At 41.5% G+C, this 17,351-nt stretch overlaps 1 protein-coding gene and 1 non-coding gene across 6 annotated transcripts in view; one reads left to right on the top strand and one right to left on the bottom strand.

Moving 5' to 3' along the window:
- CLASP1 (cytoplasmic linker associated protein 1) overlaps positions 1–17,351 on the bottom strand; it is a 232,228-nt gene that overhangs the window by 150,256 nt on the left and 64,621 nt on the right. For all 5 annotated transcript variants that reach the window (XM_072985237.2, XM_078377580.1, XM_078377536.1 and 2 more), the window contains exons 3-6: positions 5,588–5,666; positions 3,814–3,917; positions 623–714; positions 427–502 (exon numbers count right to left, since the gene is read on the bottom strand). In XM_072985237.2, the coding sequence (XP_072841338.1) occupies positions 427–502; positions 623–714; positions 3,814–3,917; positions 5,588–5,666 (351 nt within the window). The remainder of the gene's footprint in view (positions 1–426; positions 503–622; positions 715–3,813; positions 3,918–5,587; positions 5,667–17,351) is intronic.
- On the top strand, positions 10,880–11,005 carry LOC140703640 (U4atac minor spliceosomal RNA). Its single transcript, XR_012082942.1, has one exon. It is a non-coding gene; the product is annotated as a U4atac minor spliceosomal RNA (small nuclear RNA).

Here is a 17,351-nt window from a genome sequence, read left to right as displayed (position 1 = left end):
ACTACAGTATAATCAATTCAGTGCAAAAGGAAAGATGACAGAGGAGGGAACATATGGAACTTATGTAATGTCCCCCTTTTCTCTCCATACAGGGACCCAAAGCTGCTTATGAAATGGTAGAAAAACATTTCATAGAGTAAAAAGCCATGGTATGCAGCTATACTATCAAAACTCAGTTAAACATAGATGAAAACTACTGATGGGAGGCAATTTTCTACTATTTAAAAGCACATCAAAAGAAGAAGACAAATGGTACAACACACACACCCCATTAAAAACAGCAGCCTGTTCAGTCACCAAAAGCCAGCCTGAAGAGAAAGGTCTTTGTCTTCAAAATTAAATAAAAGACACATGCCTCTCTGTCTCTGTATGTCACCACAGTCATCCCACTCCAAAAGAAGGAAATACTTATCACCAACAACTTACCTGGCTGTTTGGATCTCCAAGTAAATTACATATATGTGGCACAATTTTGCTCAGTGTTAAACTCTGAGCTCCAGATCTAAAATAGACAAGGAAAAAAGAAGATAAATAGAGGGAACAAGAATGAAATGTATGAGGAGTGTTAATTTTTTTAACATCTGTATGAAGGTATCAGAATGTACCAGAAGCCCCAACTTACGCATTGAGTGTTGCAATAAGGCAGAGGCAAATTCCTTCTCTTGTCCGGAAATTCTTGTGTTTGAATCCTCCCAAAATCCTGTCCCATACATACTGTCACAGAAAGAGAAGAAAATACAAGATGCAATTTTGCATTTTTTTAAAAAAAATCTGTAATAATCTACAACAAAAGGTGAAGAGATGGGGGGCACACATCCCATGAAAACAGGCGCACGTGCACACACAAGTGCATTCAGGTACAGGTAAGAGTGGGAATAATCAGTTATTAAAATAACCTCCCTAATACAGAGGTCAGTTTTCTTGGATAAGCCAGTACTGTAGTGTTCTGGGCCTGTTCTCTTGTATCACCTTATATGGGTCAGTGGCTACTGATTCAACATCCATCCACAGGAGGACAGATAGATCCAACACAAAGAGAACTCACTCGGTCTGCTGGTTTAAAAAAAATGGATAAAATCCTGTTCCATAGTTTCATTGGCCAAAAGGAAATGCTGCAACTCGTTGCAGCTATTTGCTGTAAATTAATGAGTCCCCACTTGGCTTCTTCTGGGTGCACCATCGTATGCCTTGGCACCCAGACAAGAATCCAAGCAGGGATTTGTTAATTAGCAGGAATTAGCTGCTGCAAGTTAAGCCATTCACCTCCTGCCCATATAATGATGAAATAGGACTTTAACCATTTTAAATAAAAGTGTAGTGGGTACAGTCTTACAGAACTGTCAGATAGACAGGTCATTTACAGTCAGCAGGAAATCTTCATTTTACCACCTGGGACAGACTTTATCTCAGTGGATCATTGGCTGTAAATCACTATTACATTTTAGACCTTAAATTTAGACCATTGCTATTGTGCAATAGTCTAAAAGTGCTCCACAACTTCAAGGATTTTTGGCAGATTTTTCATTTGTCTGATTTTTGCACACAGTGAGTTCAGGCTGATCTGAATGTAGGGGTGGGCAAAATGAAGCCTATGGCCCATATGTAACCCCCCACACACACACATAATCATAGGGATTCTTGAAAGTACTGGAAGGCATCAGAAGGTAAATGTGGTCTCTAAGGTCCCAGAAAGCAAAAGGTAGACCTCAGCCTCTGGAAGCGGTCTATGTGTGATTTAATGTCACATCCTTATATCCTACAGATTAAAAAATGAGGCACAGTCTTCTGAAGGATCTCCCTTTTAGAACAATTAGCAGCAATTCAATAGTAGTGTGCCAGTTAAATTCTCAATGCCAATGCTGCCTTCAGGCAAAGGGGTGTGTGCAACAGATGACAGCCCCCATCACACATAATTGGAGCAAGAGTAGAAAGTATTGCAAAACTGCCCTTCAATTATGCAGCATAATCCCCAAAATCCAAACACTCAGCAAATATGCAGAGCAGATGACTATGTCTTCAACACACATCCAGTGCAGGATTTACAACCCAGACAAAGAGATCTACCATCACTGCACCATACTGACTCCTTCCACTCACTAGGTAGTACTCTGAATTTGTTTCTAACTACTATTTAATGTCCAGCTTTTCTGATATGACCATTGGCATCTTTCTAAGTGCTTCTACTCCCACCCAAAAGAGAGACCGCATAATTTCACAAAAGGCAACAAGCAACTCACTAAGTGATTGTCATGCCTTTGTCCTGGGAGAAACAACTGACTCCATGGGAGTCAGGAGAAGAAATCTGAGTTATCTCTTCAGAGATCTGTGCTGAGAAACAAATGCCCGAGTTGGCGTTAGATGGATTGGATGGTGTTAGATACAGAGCTAGTAGCTTTACCTCATCCCTTGCTACTATGTGGCCTCATATTGTACATGCTGCACATATGTGATGTGTAATACCTGAAGAGGGTTTCCACAGTAATTTCATGAGCAACTCTTAATATTAAATACTGGCATCACAGACAATAGGGACTCCAGAGTTTCTATCACTTTATCTGATTATCCTTATTTTGGGACAAATTTAAAATGATCATCAATTTTATAGTCACTAAAGCATGAGCTGTAAGCCTATCTCATCCCATTCCTGCATGAATGACGGCATCACTGAGGGGAAAAACACTATACCAACATCACCAATATACATATTAGTTTTCTATACGCAGGAGATTTACATTCACATAGGGAATATTCACAAATGGGATCCCTAAAATTCAGTCTGAAGCAGTACAGCTCAGGATCACTGGCATTTTGTTCTATCAAATCATAATACTGTAGTCTCTTACTTTATTGGGTATATTCCCTACCTCTGTCCAGATATAAAGGCATTTGATTCTAATTCCAATACAACAGCTTTAGAATTACTGTAATTATATAACATCCATTCACAGGACTTGAAATTTTTTAGAATGTCTCACTAGTCAGTCAAAGATTTCACCAGTCAGCATGACCAGACTACAGCCTTGCAATTTATAAAAAATTAACAACTTTAAACTAGGCTCTTGTTCACTTTTATTTCTATGTAACAATGTGTACAAACCAATAAATATGTCCTCAGACTTGGGTTGCTTTATTACCTGCGTGTCTGTAGGGTCATGAAGTTTGTATTTTGAATGCCTTTATTTTGAATGTCTCCAGCAAAAATAAAACTGAAAGGAAAAGAGCCCGGCCTCATAAGGAGCCACAGTTCCCTCCCACCCCAGGATGTGTCCTCATTGGGTTGAAATTGGGAGCAGGGAATCTCCATATTCTCCAGCACTGGAGTACTCTACATTCTCCTGCAAAGCTATATCTCTATGTGCCACTCAAACTCTCTTCTCGCAAGAAGAGGGCTGTTTTCCTTTTGCAATGGAAGGGGGGAGGGGAGAACTGCAGGATCATTGAGACAGAGGGAGAGTCAGAGCGCAAGGAAGCAGGGAAGGAGCAGCTGTGGCTCATCAAGCAGTGTTTTTTCACTCATCACAGACAAGTGGATGAGTGCATTTTTCAAGCCCTGTCCATTCATAAAATGAATGTTCACTGATGTTTTTCAAGCTGCTATTCTACCTCACTGCCTAGCTAGGACTGTGACAAACGGTATTGCTATCACATCGCTGCAACATAGTCTGCAAAAGTCTGCCTTTTCTAGAAAGGTAGTTCCCAGCCTAGTAAAAACAGAATTGACGAAATGACTGTGAACCAAAAATCCCCTCCCAAGAAAGTTCTTCCCGGCCTAGAAGCCAACTGCTTGTACGTTGCAGCTGTCCAAAAACCTACCTGAGGACTAGCAGCTTGCTCCATGATTTTTAGCAGCAGTGCCTGATCCTGCTCTCGCACAGAGTCTTTTGAATCTCCCAGCCTGTCAATTAAACTAGGCAGCACTGGGGACAAAAACAAAAGTTGATTAGAGGAAAGGATATGGGAAGCTAGAGCTAAATGTATAAACAGATACCACCCACAAGTTTCAAACTTACCCGCATGCTGTGGGTGTAATAAGCTACAAGTAGGGAATGAATGGATTTCTGCCTTGGACCACAGGATAAGCATAAGGCTGCCATGCTACTAACATCACAAGCCAGAATTCTTTTGATATTTACATAATTTGTCACAACTGTGACTAATTGAGGAGGTGCTGCAGTTCATCTCAGTTACATAATCAAGCACGCACCAGGCATATAACTCAGATGTGCCCTAGCATCTTGTCAAATAGTTACAACAGCCACAGCAAGATACGCAAACAAGGAAACACCCATAGGATTTGGAGTGTTGTACTGAATTGTTTCATCTTTGTATTACACAGCTATTTTAATCTACACCACTTAGAGGCTTTTTCTTCCCACCAAAAGGTACATAAATTCTGCAAAGAGAAGGGAAGAAGAACAAGCAACACAGCTTTGCATGCAAGCTTTCCAAGATGGCCAGCTACATTTGCCACATCGGGCTGATCCAGTTCACATGTGAACAGACCATCACATGTGGCGAGTGTGTTTAAACATAATCTGGAAGGCACCATAAGTGCAGAATTCAGAACTGGGGGATCCCAGTTTTCGTTTAAAAAGAAAAGAAGAAAACTTGTTTCTCCTTTGGCCGTGAGAACAAACCTGAAAACAGGAACACTAATTAGGATTTCTAGCACAGGTTCTGGTTTCTGTCTGCCAGAGACCAGAGGTGAGTCAAAAATGGATGCACCCACAGCATCTTTTGCCATGTGTCTCCTTTGAATGATGCTCATGCCCCCCCCATGAGGCTCTGAAGGGAGCAGGCCTTATTTGCTTTATTTTTACTGCATAACAAAGGGGAAAAGATCCAGCCGAAGATGCATTCATCTACACTGTGTAGTCATCATTAAAAAGAATCACCCAACGGATGAATGTGGTATTTCCAAGGCACATTTCACATGTCAGTGACAGAATAGACAAAGAGTAAACTGGAGTTCAAGTAGGGATTGTTTGCTCCCATTTTACCGCAGGGATGAGAATCAGTGGTTCCATGAGCCACATGTGGCCCCGTGAGCAGTTTTTGAGGTTCTCTTAGCCCACCAATCAGTTAAAAAAACCAAATTCCACCCTAAAACAAAGCTTTGTTCCTCCAGGGTAATAATTTTCCTCTTAATTAAACCTTGTCCACTGATGTATACCCTGCTTTAGGAAAGAAATAAATTATGTTTATTTTTTCCTAGTCGGAAGTGAGCCTCTTCCTCAAAACTGGACGTGACTTTACAGCCTCTTTACTCAGATACCACTTGAAGGGGCAGCTGACAAAGGGTGTCAGAGCCTCAAAATACAGTCCTGGGAGCCCCAGAGCTTGCTCAGCCCTGCTTTACAGTTTACCCTACCCACAGACAATCAGAACCCAGCCCAGCACAACTGCTGCTGTAGCAAACCATCCCTTTCTTACTGCTGTGGCAAGCTTCAGAACAGCAGTTGAAGGCAGGCCTGCATGTCGTTCCATTTCTACTTAAGTCTCAAAATAGTACTTGCAGTGTGGTCACCAAGCACACAATCCAATACTGGAGCCTTTTCTGGCTCACTTTTCATCTCTGTGACCTTACCTGTGCCAATTTGAGCTCTAAATCTATCTTGGAGCCGGGACACCAGTGCAGATAAAATGTCCAAGCCCAGCAGGACAACCTGCAAACAAACAGAAGGAGAGAGTCACGTGGCTGGTTAAATATGCGAAGTAAACACAAAGTGAGTATACAAGCTAAGCATAAAAAGAGAGGCATGGTAGAGTAAGTTCTCACTCCTGCTGTTCTATACTATTCACCACTCTTGGGAAAGAAAAGATTTTAGAAGATGCACATTTCCCACTGGTATTTACCATATTTTTCCATGTATAAGACGATCCAAGTATAAGACCCTTTTTCTAACCCCAAATTATAAAAAGCAGGGATCAAAGGGCTCCCTTTTTGCTAAGCCCCGTGCCTTGGCAAAAGGCAAGGAAAGAGGCTGTCAAAGTGACTGCTGCTTTTCCTCGCCTTTTGAAAAGGAACGGAGTTTAGCAAAAAAGGAAGGGGAGCCGTTGCTCCCTTCCCTTTTTGCTAACAAGGCAGGAAGAGGTGCCCAAGCGTGCACGAGTATTTGTATTTACTAGTAATAGAGGACTTCCAGGTTCACAGAAGCTATAGATGAGTCTGCCATCCACACAAATCTTACTGAAATAAATGGAACCAATCTACAGAGTAAGGTGGATGCAAACCATAGCACTGCTTGATCTTATACTCATTTACTTAGAAACAAGTTGCAATAAGCTCAACGGTTCTTCCTCCAAGAATATGTCAGACTGTAGCCTTTATGTAGTTTCATCTCTGTCACCCTGCCCTCCATTTTTAAGTGTGAGAAAGTCTCTACTCCAGGCAATGAGATCTTGTGCTCCCTCCCTTGCCTCTTTAGCACTGAAATAGCAGGTCTGAGATCCAGGGCAGTAAAGTGATGTGAAAAGTATGTTTTCTGCATTTCAGTTCACTGTATAGTAGTTTAATGGAACCAGGTCATAAATGCAGAGGAAGAGAGGAGAGACTTGGTGGTCCCACATCATTTGTCCCCACTGTGGGCATTTGGGGAGCTGTAACTCACTGGTTCTTAACCTTGGGTTACTCAGGAGTTTTGGACTGCAACTCCCAGAAGCCTTCACCACCAACTGTGCTGGCTGGGGGTTTCTGGGAGTTGCAGTTCAAAAACATCCGAGTAACAAAGGTTAAGAACCACTGCTGTAACTCACAAAACAACTTTTCCATGCTCTGCTTGAAACCAAGCCCAAGAAATATGCCATAAACACTATTTTCAATGCAATCCCATATGATTAAAGATATCTTAATCACAATCACCAGTACAATAATTTAATACAAATAAAGTTTGGGCAATATTTAGGATTTCTGCACTTAGAAATACTAACCAAATTCTTGTAGCAACACTACTTTGTAGTTCAGTAATATTTCATAGTAAATATGTTAGCAGTCACTTAAAGTTCAACTTATTTCAAGTACAATGGGACTAGGCTTTAACTCACATGTTTGGACTGCTTTCAGCACAGTCAAGCCTCAATCTATTTTCCAACCACTACACAACACACTGGTAATTGCGAACCAGCCTGATCCTCTTCCGTGGCTATTTGTACTTTTTTGGATCATTGGTAGATGCTACAGGCGGGATATTGCCCTGTCTTAGTTAGATTGCCAGAGCATGTGATCCCCAATACTGAACCAAACAGGCATTGGTAGGACTTTCCCCCCAACAATTTAGTGCTGTGCCACTTGAGTGGTATGCCAATAAAGCCATACGTTACTTCCCAATATAAATGGAGGGGGGGGGGGAATCCAGCTTTCCCCATTCCCAATGGAAGGGGCGACAGAGAGCGTCTTTTCTTTCTCTTTCCAAGCCAGCACTATGTCAGTTGGACAGCAAGCCAAGAAAGTGACATGTTATTTATCAATAAACTGGGGAAAAAATCTCTCTGTGATCCCCAAAACATTCCCAGGGGTGAAGTGGGGGGGGCACAGAATCTTATGTGAGCCGTGCCATACCAGGCTCCTGGAAAAGAAGGGGACACCAATACCAGGAAATCTGCATTAACATTGCAACATTTTTCCAGTTCATTTTGGCAACTTCCCTGCCCATACTGCAGCCCCGTAAGCCCCAGTTTACAGTCACCTACACATCCCTTGCCCACATTCTAGAAGTGCTTTTCATGAGACACGGGGAGCGACACAAAGATGAAGGAAATGGGAAATATTAATTGTATGAGCTTCCTTTTTTTGCTTGCCTAATGTCAGATGTAAACACAATCAGTTTACACATATATGCACAGCCACAAACTCACACCCAAAGTTTCATTTCCAAGACCCAGAAATTCTTTATGTCACCATTTCTCAGCCCTTCTTTTCCCTCTGCAGTATAGATATAAAGGCAGGCTTATTTCAACAAATTCCTCCAATGATTCCTGCAATTATTCTGTTTTAAGTACAACTCCCAGAATTCCTCTGTCCCCAATCTGGCTAATAACACATGTGAAATGCTATGCATCCTACAATGTGCTAAGGAAGTAGCAATTAGCGGTAGCAGTTGCAATGATAAAAGCACATTGTATCAGTCCATACATAGCATCTTATAATTATAAATATTACTTAAAATGAGGATCCAAACAGTATGGCTCTTATTAGAATGAATACACATTTAACAACCTTAACAAACACAAAAATAAATGTATATGTAAGTTTCAAACAGTAAGATCTAGTAGCAAGGTGCTAATGCCATCCAATTATTTCCATGCTGAATTACTGCCCTAAATGTTAGGGTATACATGTATTAAATTTGGACTGTCTATTCTTGTTTATTCTTTATTCTCTGCTGTCACTATGTGAGGCCTGTCAACCCTTCCCTGGCTGGCAGGTGGCCCCTCCTTCAGATCCTAGGAGTCTACACCAGCTTATACAAAACAATGGAGTTCATTGAAACTGAGAAGGGGAATCAACATCTGAGAACTTCAGAAACAGTCCAACCTCAGGATTAGTTGACTCCACTGACCTGGATCAAGTCCTTCACATTGCAATCCCACCCACCCACCCACCCACCAAGGTTGACTGCACTGGCAGATTCAAGTCCACAGTTCATCTCAATGGCCGCCCCTCTAGACCGAGTAGACATGGTCTAGAGGGGCGGGGTATAAATTTAATTAAGTAATTAAGTAATTAAGTAATTAAGTAATTAATGATGATGATGATGATGATGATGATGATGATGATGATGATAATAATAATAATAATAATAATAATAATAATAATAATAATAATAATAATAATAATAATAATAATAATAATAATAATAATAATAATAATAATAATAATAATAATAATAATAATAAGGGCCTCCGAAGCTTGAGGCACAGAGAAGGCTAAGGCCAATTTGACCGCAATAAGAGCAGGGCACAGGACAGACCAGGGGCCCTGCTCCTCAGCCTGCTGCTCTCCCCCAACTACCACTGCAGTTTCTCCCATTGATGAGACAGGCAAGTCCTCTGGCGCTGCCGTCTCCAGTTCTGCAGCTGCCTAGGGGCAGCCTCTTCTCCTTGGGTCTCCTCAGAATTCTGGAGCCTTGGCCAGGCATATATTTCCCTCCAGTAATTACGGCAAGGGGTTGAGCAAGGATATTATTGTTCAAGCCCTTCACCCTTCAGGACTTGCAACTCGAGTAACTCCCCTGTCCAAGGATCCTCCTTGACAATATATATTCGCACTCCTGAGAGGCACTGGAGTCTCAGCATCCCTCTTCTCAGCTTGATAGGCTTTTCCCAGTTCCTCTGCAGCATCCCCCAGGTCCCTTTGTCACCCTCCTTTATGATTACCCTCTGGAGACTCTACCCAAGCTCCTTCCAAGTCAGTCTGTCCTTTCACCTCCTCCAGCATGGCTTTTATAGTTCCTAGTTTCCAGCTTCCTCCTCAGGTTGGCTCCTCTTCCAGGGAGCTCTCTGCTGCTAGCTGGCCTGGTGTAACTCCCAGGTTGGTCTTTTTCTTCCTTTCTTCCTTCCTTCCAAATATGTTTTGCCCCACCTTTCACTTTATAAAGGACCCAAGGTGGCTTAAATTATTAAAAAGACAATACAGTATTTCAAAGCAAAAGCAGTAACTATACAAATGTTTGAAAAGAATTAAAACAAATATTTTTGCTTAAAATTTAAACAAATAAACAGAGGCCTTCTTTGACAGGAATGGTTTCTGTGTTGCACAGTCTAGGGGGCACTGGGGAGATGGCCTGGACCTCCTCCAGTGGTCATTCTGACCCCATCTCAGTCAGCTTTGTGAAGTCCTTAGCTGTGGGTCTGTTAAGCGCTATCTTTCCCTGCAAGGCAGACACATTGCTCTCCTGGTGGCCTTGGTTGGGGCTAGACAGCCCACTGGAGGCATCTTTTGCGTGTCCCACAATGCAGCTAAATGAAAGTATTTCATTTATTCCACCCCCTCAAAAAAAAACATGATTACTGTGAATATGAGTTTTACAACTCTTCATCATTTTTAAATTGCAAACAATTCCTGAGTATACTGGGTAGTGTGTTTTTTTTTTTTTGTGCATTTAGACTGTTTTAACTCTGAAGACCTAAAGGCCACATACACAGCTTTCCTCCTGCACCCTTTAGCTTCACAACAACCCTATGAGGTAGGGCAGGCTGAGAGAATATGGCAGCTCCAGTAAGTTTCATGCCCAAGTGGAGAAGGGAAAGCCAGCTCTCTCTAGTCTAGGCATACATTTTCAGCGTTGCTGTTTATTGTTAAAATATTCCATGGAACCAAAGCCAAGCCTGACCCCCCCTCCCCTCCGAAAAATCTGCTGAACTAAAGATTCATCTAAAACACCAACAGCCATCTATGCTGTGCCCCGAGAATTGAGGAAACAACCTCGCCAGGAAAAAAAAAATCTGTGTTAAAGAATATTATTTATTGGAGAAGGGCAGTTGACAAGAGACAAGCGATGGCTGGGGAATCTGTTGCACGCCGCTTTTCCTCGTCATTTCGAAATCTCTTGCTGGAAAAGCGTCACCGGCAAGAGCAGCAAAGCCCAAGCAGCCGAGATGACTCCGCCCTCTTCAATTGGTTTCGCTTTGCCATACGCTCTATGCAAATTAGCAGGCTGAGTGTCGCGATGGATTCTGGGTAGAGCCGAAACTCCCGCACGGGGGGCTCCAGAGCGGTTCGTGTTGCGGCACAGAACGAGGGGAAACGTTGTCTGTATTGTTGCGTCATCTCGCCGAGGCAGTCTCGTATGCAAATCAGACCCAGCCAATCCTACCTCGCTGTGACCTCAGGGGTTCTCCCGTCCACCTCCCCAGCTCGCCGCCTGCCCTTTCCCTCTTAACCATCCTTATCTTGGGGTTGCGCTACTGTTCAATGAACGCTTAGTGAGGACAGTACTGCTAACGCCACCGCAACACATAAGCATCCCTGGGGTTTATGCCCCACTGAGGTGCAATTTTTGGAACCTTGCTCGTACCACACCTATACTATTTTGTACAAGAAAAGTTATAATCGCATGGTTAGTTGTATGCTCTTTGCATTATTTTTCCTGCGGTCTCCATACGCTCATTTAATGAAAACCATCGTTTTTCCCCATGCAAATTTCCTGTCACTAGATGGTGCTACAGGTCATTTATTCTCCTACGGTTACCAAGGTCTGAAATCTACAGCATCGTAACTCCCTTAAGGAAGGCTTCATAACGTTGGATTTTTCAGACTTCACGATTTGAAAGCTTCCCAATGAAAATCTTGTTTGTTCTGCTCCAGACTTGCAAACGGGAAATTGAGCTTTCAATGTAACTACAAGAGGAAGCTAAATTAAGCTATGAGCGCCAAAATGCTTGAATCATGATGGTACACAGATACTCTAAATTCCTGCTTGCATTATTTCCTTTCAATTATCCTGTCTCGCATGGCCAAGAGCATCTGGCAAATAGAAAGATTGAAAGGCATCAATCTAATCATTTGCTTTAACTGTACCACCCAATACACCACCCAATACAGAAGAAGGCTTATCATGATACACAGCAAGATCAGGGAAATAGGAATGTGAGAGGATAATCTGCAGTTTAGGAGGACCGTGATGCATTGGAAAGGGGGTACAGTATTTGAAAGATTAACTTCAGACAAATTAGCCACTTATGAGAATGAGTAATAACCCTATTTACAAGTCTGAAGGGGGGGAAGACCTGAAGGTTTTGGAGCCAGGCCATCAGAACATGCATAAAATATAAACATATCAATTACAGTTTTCCACTCTGCCTGTGTATATTTTACAAAAGGAACAGAAAGCATTAAAATACATTGCTGTCTCACCACTTTTTTTCTGTAGAGCACCATGTTATCCCTGATTTGCTTCTTTTTTTCAGATTTAGTCAGGGATGGGGGAATCTTCAACATTTTAAGGAACTAAGACAAGTGAGTCTGGCGAACATTCTAGTCTTACAATCATAAATTATAGCACCATTCCACACACCCAGGCATCCAGTCACTACTACTGGTGTCTTCCAGGTAGATGGATACAGGATCACAGGGCCAGTAAATCCATTCAGAGACCCACAGCATTCCTATTATTGCAGCAAACAACACTGATTAACAATCTACTGAATTTCCGAAGTTAGTAATAAGAACATTTTACTTAAAAGAGTTTACATGAAGCCGTTTGCTGAAAAACAAATTATCTTTTTTCTTATCTACAATACTTGTACAGACTAACACAGCTACCTCTTTGACAATTACCACTATGAAAGGAACTTGATATGGCCAAATAATGTGGAGATCCATCAATCACATGAAGAACCTTGCAAAAATCATCATCCTCACTTTGGGGAAGACTGCATCCCCAAAGGACTTATAACAACAACAACAACAACAACAACAACAACAACAACAAAAACAATAAATGTTACATTCTACATAGCCCAGATTGCAGCAAAAGATTATGCAATACATTGTCTGTAATGATTGAACCATCTGATCATCTTATACAGCAAACAACGGAAAAACCAGAAGGATATTACAGATCTTGAACCACACATACAAAACCAGCCCTATACACTGGATACCGCACAAATACTCTTCACCAGGAGCAAAAACATCTATGATGTACAATTCACCTCTCTGAAGAAAAAGAAAGAAAACAGGCTATCTAATCCGCTATAGAGACATTTAGCCCACAACAAGAACACAATGGACTTACAAAATAATATACAGAATCACATCATAAACCTACCCAGTCCCAAACTGAATCCAGTAGAATTGTCACTCCCTACATGGGGCTTGTCATTCAGTCCCACCAAACCCAAACAGATGATACAGCTCTGTGGCAACCTGGAATCCTTTTTTCTGTGGATTACAACTCAAATAATTTTTCCACAAGAATGACAACCAGAAAGACAACACACAAACTATGCCCCACTCTGTATAACAGGAAAAGGAAATGTTCCAACACTATGAGGAGGCATTATATACTGACCCACATCCACCTTTCTCCCAGGACCACAAAAAAAGCAACCCCAAAAAATCTATATGAACTTATCCAGAAGGTCAAAATAAAGAACTAGGCTATTGCCACCACACCTGTTCTAAGATAATCAACAAGGGACATGATTTACCACACAACCTCACTTTAGCAGAGTGCAATGGTAGGCACAGCCTCAGAAAAAATCCCAACATAGTTATCAATGAGGCAGACAAAAGCAGTGCTGTGGTTGTCATGGACAAAATCAAGCTATACACAAGAAGCTAAGAGAATTGTCCACCTCTAAATTTTACCAACCCCTAACCACAGACCCAACCACCAAATATCAAAATGAATTACAACACCTTATGAAAGACTTCCCTGAAAACATACATGAACAAATCCTGGCTACCAGAAGAACCTCAACTAGCCACCTTCTACATATTACCTATAACACACAAACCAGGATTCATATGCTACCAGCACACCTAGCTACGTAAGAGATACCACAGACTTTCGAAAGAAACTTCAATCCACACACATCCTTCCCAACAACACCATCTTATGATGGACAGAGAAGCATTCTACACTAACATCCCACACAGAGACAGACTATGAGCTGTATTTTGGATACCATTCAAAACAAAAGAGGAGCACACAAAAATCACCGCCCACTGTGACTTTGTGCTCACACACAACTATTTCACCTTTGACGATAAAACATACCCCCAGATCAACAGAACTGTAATGGGCACTTTCCTGACCCTACAATATGCAAGCATATTCATGGCTGGCCTAGAACCATGTTTTCTCAATTCTTGTACCTAAAAACCACTCCTGTATTTGAGGTACACTGATGACATTTTCCTGATCTGGACCCATGGAAAGGAATCCCTAGAGAAATTCCACCAGAATTTCAAAAACGTTCATCCTAATATCAAACTCATCCTGGAACAATGTACACAACAGGTGCATTTTCTAGACACCACTATAAAACTGCAACATGGACATCTTAGCACACTACTATACCTGAAAACCCACCAACTGCTACACCTACTTGCATGCTTTCATTTTCCATCGTGAACATACTGTACAACAAAATCAATTGTTTCCGGTCAAGACATCAGCTATAATTGCATCTGCTCAGGCTCACAAGACAGAGATTCCAAATAAAGCATCTACAAAATATATTCCTCAGACCACAATACCCCACGCAATATGACTAAAGAACAAATTAACAAAGCAGGATGGATACCTAGAAGTAACCTGCTGCAGGACAGGCCCAGAAGAGAAAATGACCAAACACTGCTAGTTGTCACTCTTAGCCCACAACAGACAGCACTCACGTGCATCATAAGTGATCTCCAACCCATCCTTGACAAGAACACTTCACTCTCCCAAGCCCTTCATAACAGACCTACACTCACTTACAGACCACTCCCCAATCTCAAACAACTACTGACACACAATGGACTACACAACACTGACACAGAGATGGGAACAAAACCCTGCAACAAATCCAAATGCTAGTTCTGCTCCTACATTTATTCTAGCAATACAATTACTGGACCTAACAATGTCACACACAATATCAAACAAATTTTACCTCTTCCTCTACCAATGTAATTTATGCCATCTTTTGCCAACAATGTCCATCTGCACTCTACATAGGACAAATAGGACAATCTCTACACAAAAGTGTTAATGTACACAAATCAGATATCAGGAAGAACAACACACAGAAATCCATTTCACATCATTTTAATTTACCAGGACATTTTACACATGATATAAAAAAGTGGTGCCACCATATTTTTGTCTTTTTTATTTGTTACATTATTTTTATTTTATTTTGTTTTTACCTGTAATGCTTGCACAGACTAATACGACAGCTACCTCTTCTACACTTACAATATAAAAATAATTATCATCACTATCTGTATCTAATTCCAGAAGAGTAACCATGGCAGACCTGCAGCTGAAAATCAACAAAGGCCCCAAAGCATTTTTGAATCTGCTGTGGAATTTTGCTCAGGTTTATTGTTTACAAAAGTGAGGTAACAATTAATTAAGCCCAAGAGGGGCAGTAGGGATCTGGTCTGGGAATACAAAAAGCTTGGCGGTATATGAGGGAAAACAAAGAAAAGGCTTGAGGCAAAATGAATAAAGAAAGGTTAGTCCTACTGGTAGGATCTTTAAATATCTGTTCTGGAAATAGGTGTTTTCCTCCTATAGGCACCCTAGGGATTATTCTACCAATGAAGGAGAATGGACTAGTGGAATAGGTCACACTGTGTCAGAGTACACAGGAGAGATACTGCTCTCACAGAAAAAAAATGAAAAATCTCTTTTCAAACAGAAAACTAGCATGGGTGGTGGGGAGATCTATTATAGCTCTCTGGTTACTCTGCTTTGTTGTTTTCATAGTTGTTGTTGTTTATTTGTAGAAAGCTGAGGGACATTCAAAAATAAGGCCTCCTACCAGCAACATACACACAGCATGGTTCATTTACCACCTCATTCTCTGGCCTATGTTTACCAGGCCTAAATCTTGTATGAATCCACTAACACTGACTGGATCCATTCTTCCTGGTTGATTCCTAAACTGTCATTGCCAGGGCTCAATGCCTGTACTTTTTGTCAACTGTCTCCTCTGTTTCTTCCCAAGCAGTGAAGCTTATTGGCTGCCAGTGGTCTACCTGACAAGGTTGTTGAGAGGAAAAGATCCATGTATGCTGCCCTGAGCTATCTGCAGGTGGGACAAGCCCTAAGAAACTTGGATGAGGGATATATGACTGCATAATTAATCACATGTGTGGTTAACTATTATACAGAGAAACATGCAGGGGATCAAGAGTAATAATCATTCAAAAGCTAGTTGGCTATTTCATCTCAAACAACAAGTTTAAAAGCTGGCTTTTCATCCCCTCTGTATGTCTGAGCAGCCCGGAGAACCTTAAAACAAAAATACTGTACTCCTGTTTTGTGGTCTTCAAGCAGCCACAAGATTCTCAAGCTGTTTTTTCTTTAAAAGATTAAGCAAAGCTATCCTTCAAGCTCAAGGACACTTTTGTTTCAGGAAAACAATTTTGAGATTCATTTTGTCAAAAGAAACAATGGATACTCTGAACTGTTCGTGGATTCTCATAAGACAAAAAATAGACTCAAGCACAAGCACCCACTTTGTGTTCCAAGGCTGTGTTGCTTTTTAAAAAATGTTTCTTTCCATGAATCATGAGGGAAATCCAGGAGTGTAAGATATTACCTGACAATCTCTGTTCCTAAACAACAACAGGACTCTCTTCCTACCTTTTCCTGAAAGTATTCATCTAGAAAGAAACACATATCACTGTTCAGTGTAAATCTCTTGGGGCAACAACGTAAAAGAAAATGGCAGACAGTATGCAATTACCAGCACAAAAGCTGCAGAAAAACCAGACAAACCAAACCAATGAAATTCATCAGCACTTATAATAACACAGTTAGCAGTGGCTTACACCCAATGCTGGTATGCCTGAAGAAATCAGGAAGACTTCTCTTCACACGAGACTGTCTTCAAGGCAATCTGGTGCTAGACAATCTTCCTTGGGAAGATTCCACAAACAGGAAAACCAGTAGCAAAATTCCCATTTTTGTCACAATGTGCTTTTTACACCAAATGGCAGAAGGGCCCAAAACAGATTTCACATGCACTGCAGGAATAACAGAGCCCAGTTCGAAGAATGGATGATACTGGCCTGCGAGCTCCAGTACCAGGCATCAGTTCAATCCACAGCAGCAATACTGGTATTTAGAAAACAGGCACCAGTATACAGAACCAGCAAGGGGCCAAGGGAATAGGAAGCCCAATGGCAAGTAGCTGGACAGGACACGAATTGTTTCTAATTACAACCTCTGTCTTACAAGTCTAGGGAAGTTAGAGTGAAACCCACAAAGGTCTAAATATAAAAGCCATTAAATTCCCCAACCCACCCTCAGCTCCTAGGATCAGACAATGGGGAAACAGTTAAGCCCTTTAAGACTTTTTAGCTATTTGCTTGTCTAACGGACAGTTAAAATTAGCCAAGGGGGCTCATATCACTGCAGTAATTATAAAGCTAAGAAGCAGGGGCAACTCCACACTGCTGTTGTACTTGTGAAGACAAAAGAGGTAACCACAGCTGGCCGCCCATGGCCCACGTTGCCACACTGCTATCAGAGCAGTCATCAGTGGCCCAGTGCATTGTCCATGGCTCATGGGCTTGACATTTTATTGGGCATATATCAAAGGGCTTTACAGCTTTATCATTATTCTTCAGAGAAGATCTTCCTAACTCAGGTGAGAAAGGATCACAGAATGCAATTTGATTCATT

Source organism: Pogona vitticeps, chromosome 1 (genome assembly GCF_051106095.1).
Source record: "Pogona vitticeps strain Pit_001003342236 chromosome 1, PviZW2.1, whole genome shotgun sequence".
In the NCBI taxonomy this organism is placed as follows: domain Eukaryota; kingdom Metazoa; phylum Chordata; class Lepidosauria; order Squamata; family Agamidae; genus Pogona; species Pogona vitticeps.
The sequence above is the reverse complement of the archived record's forward strand: the minus strand, read 5'-3'. Positions and strand labels throughout refer to the sequence as shown.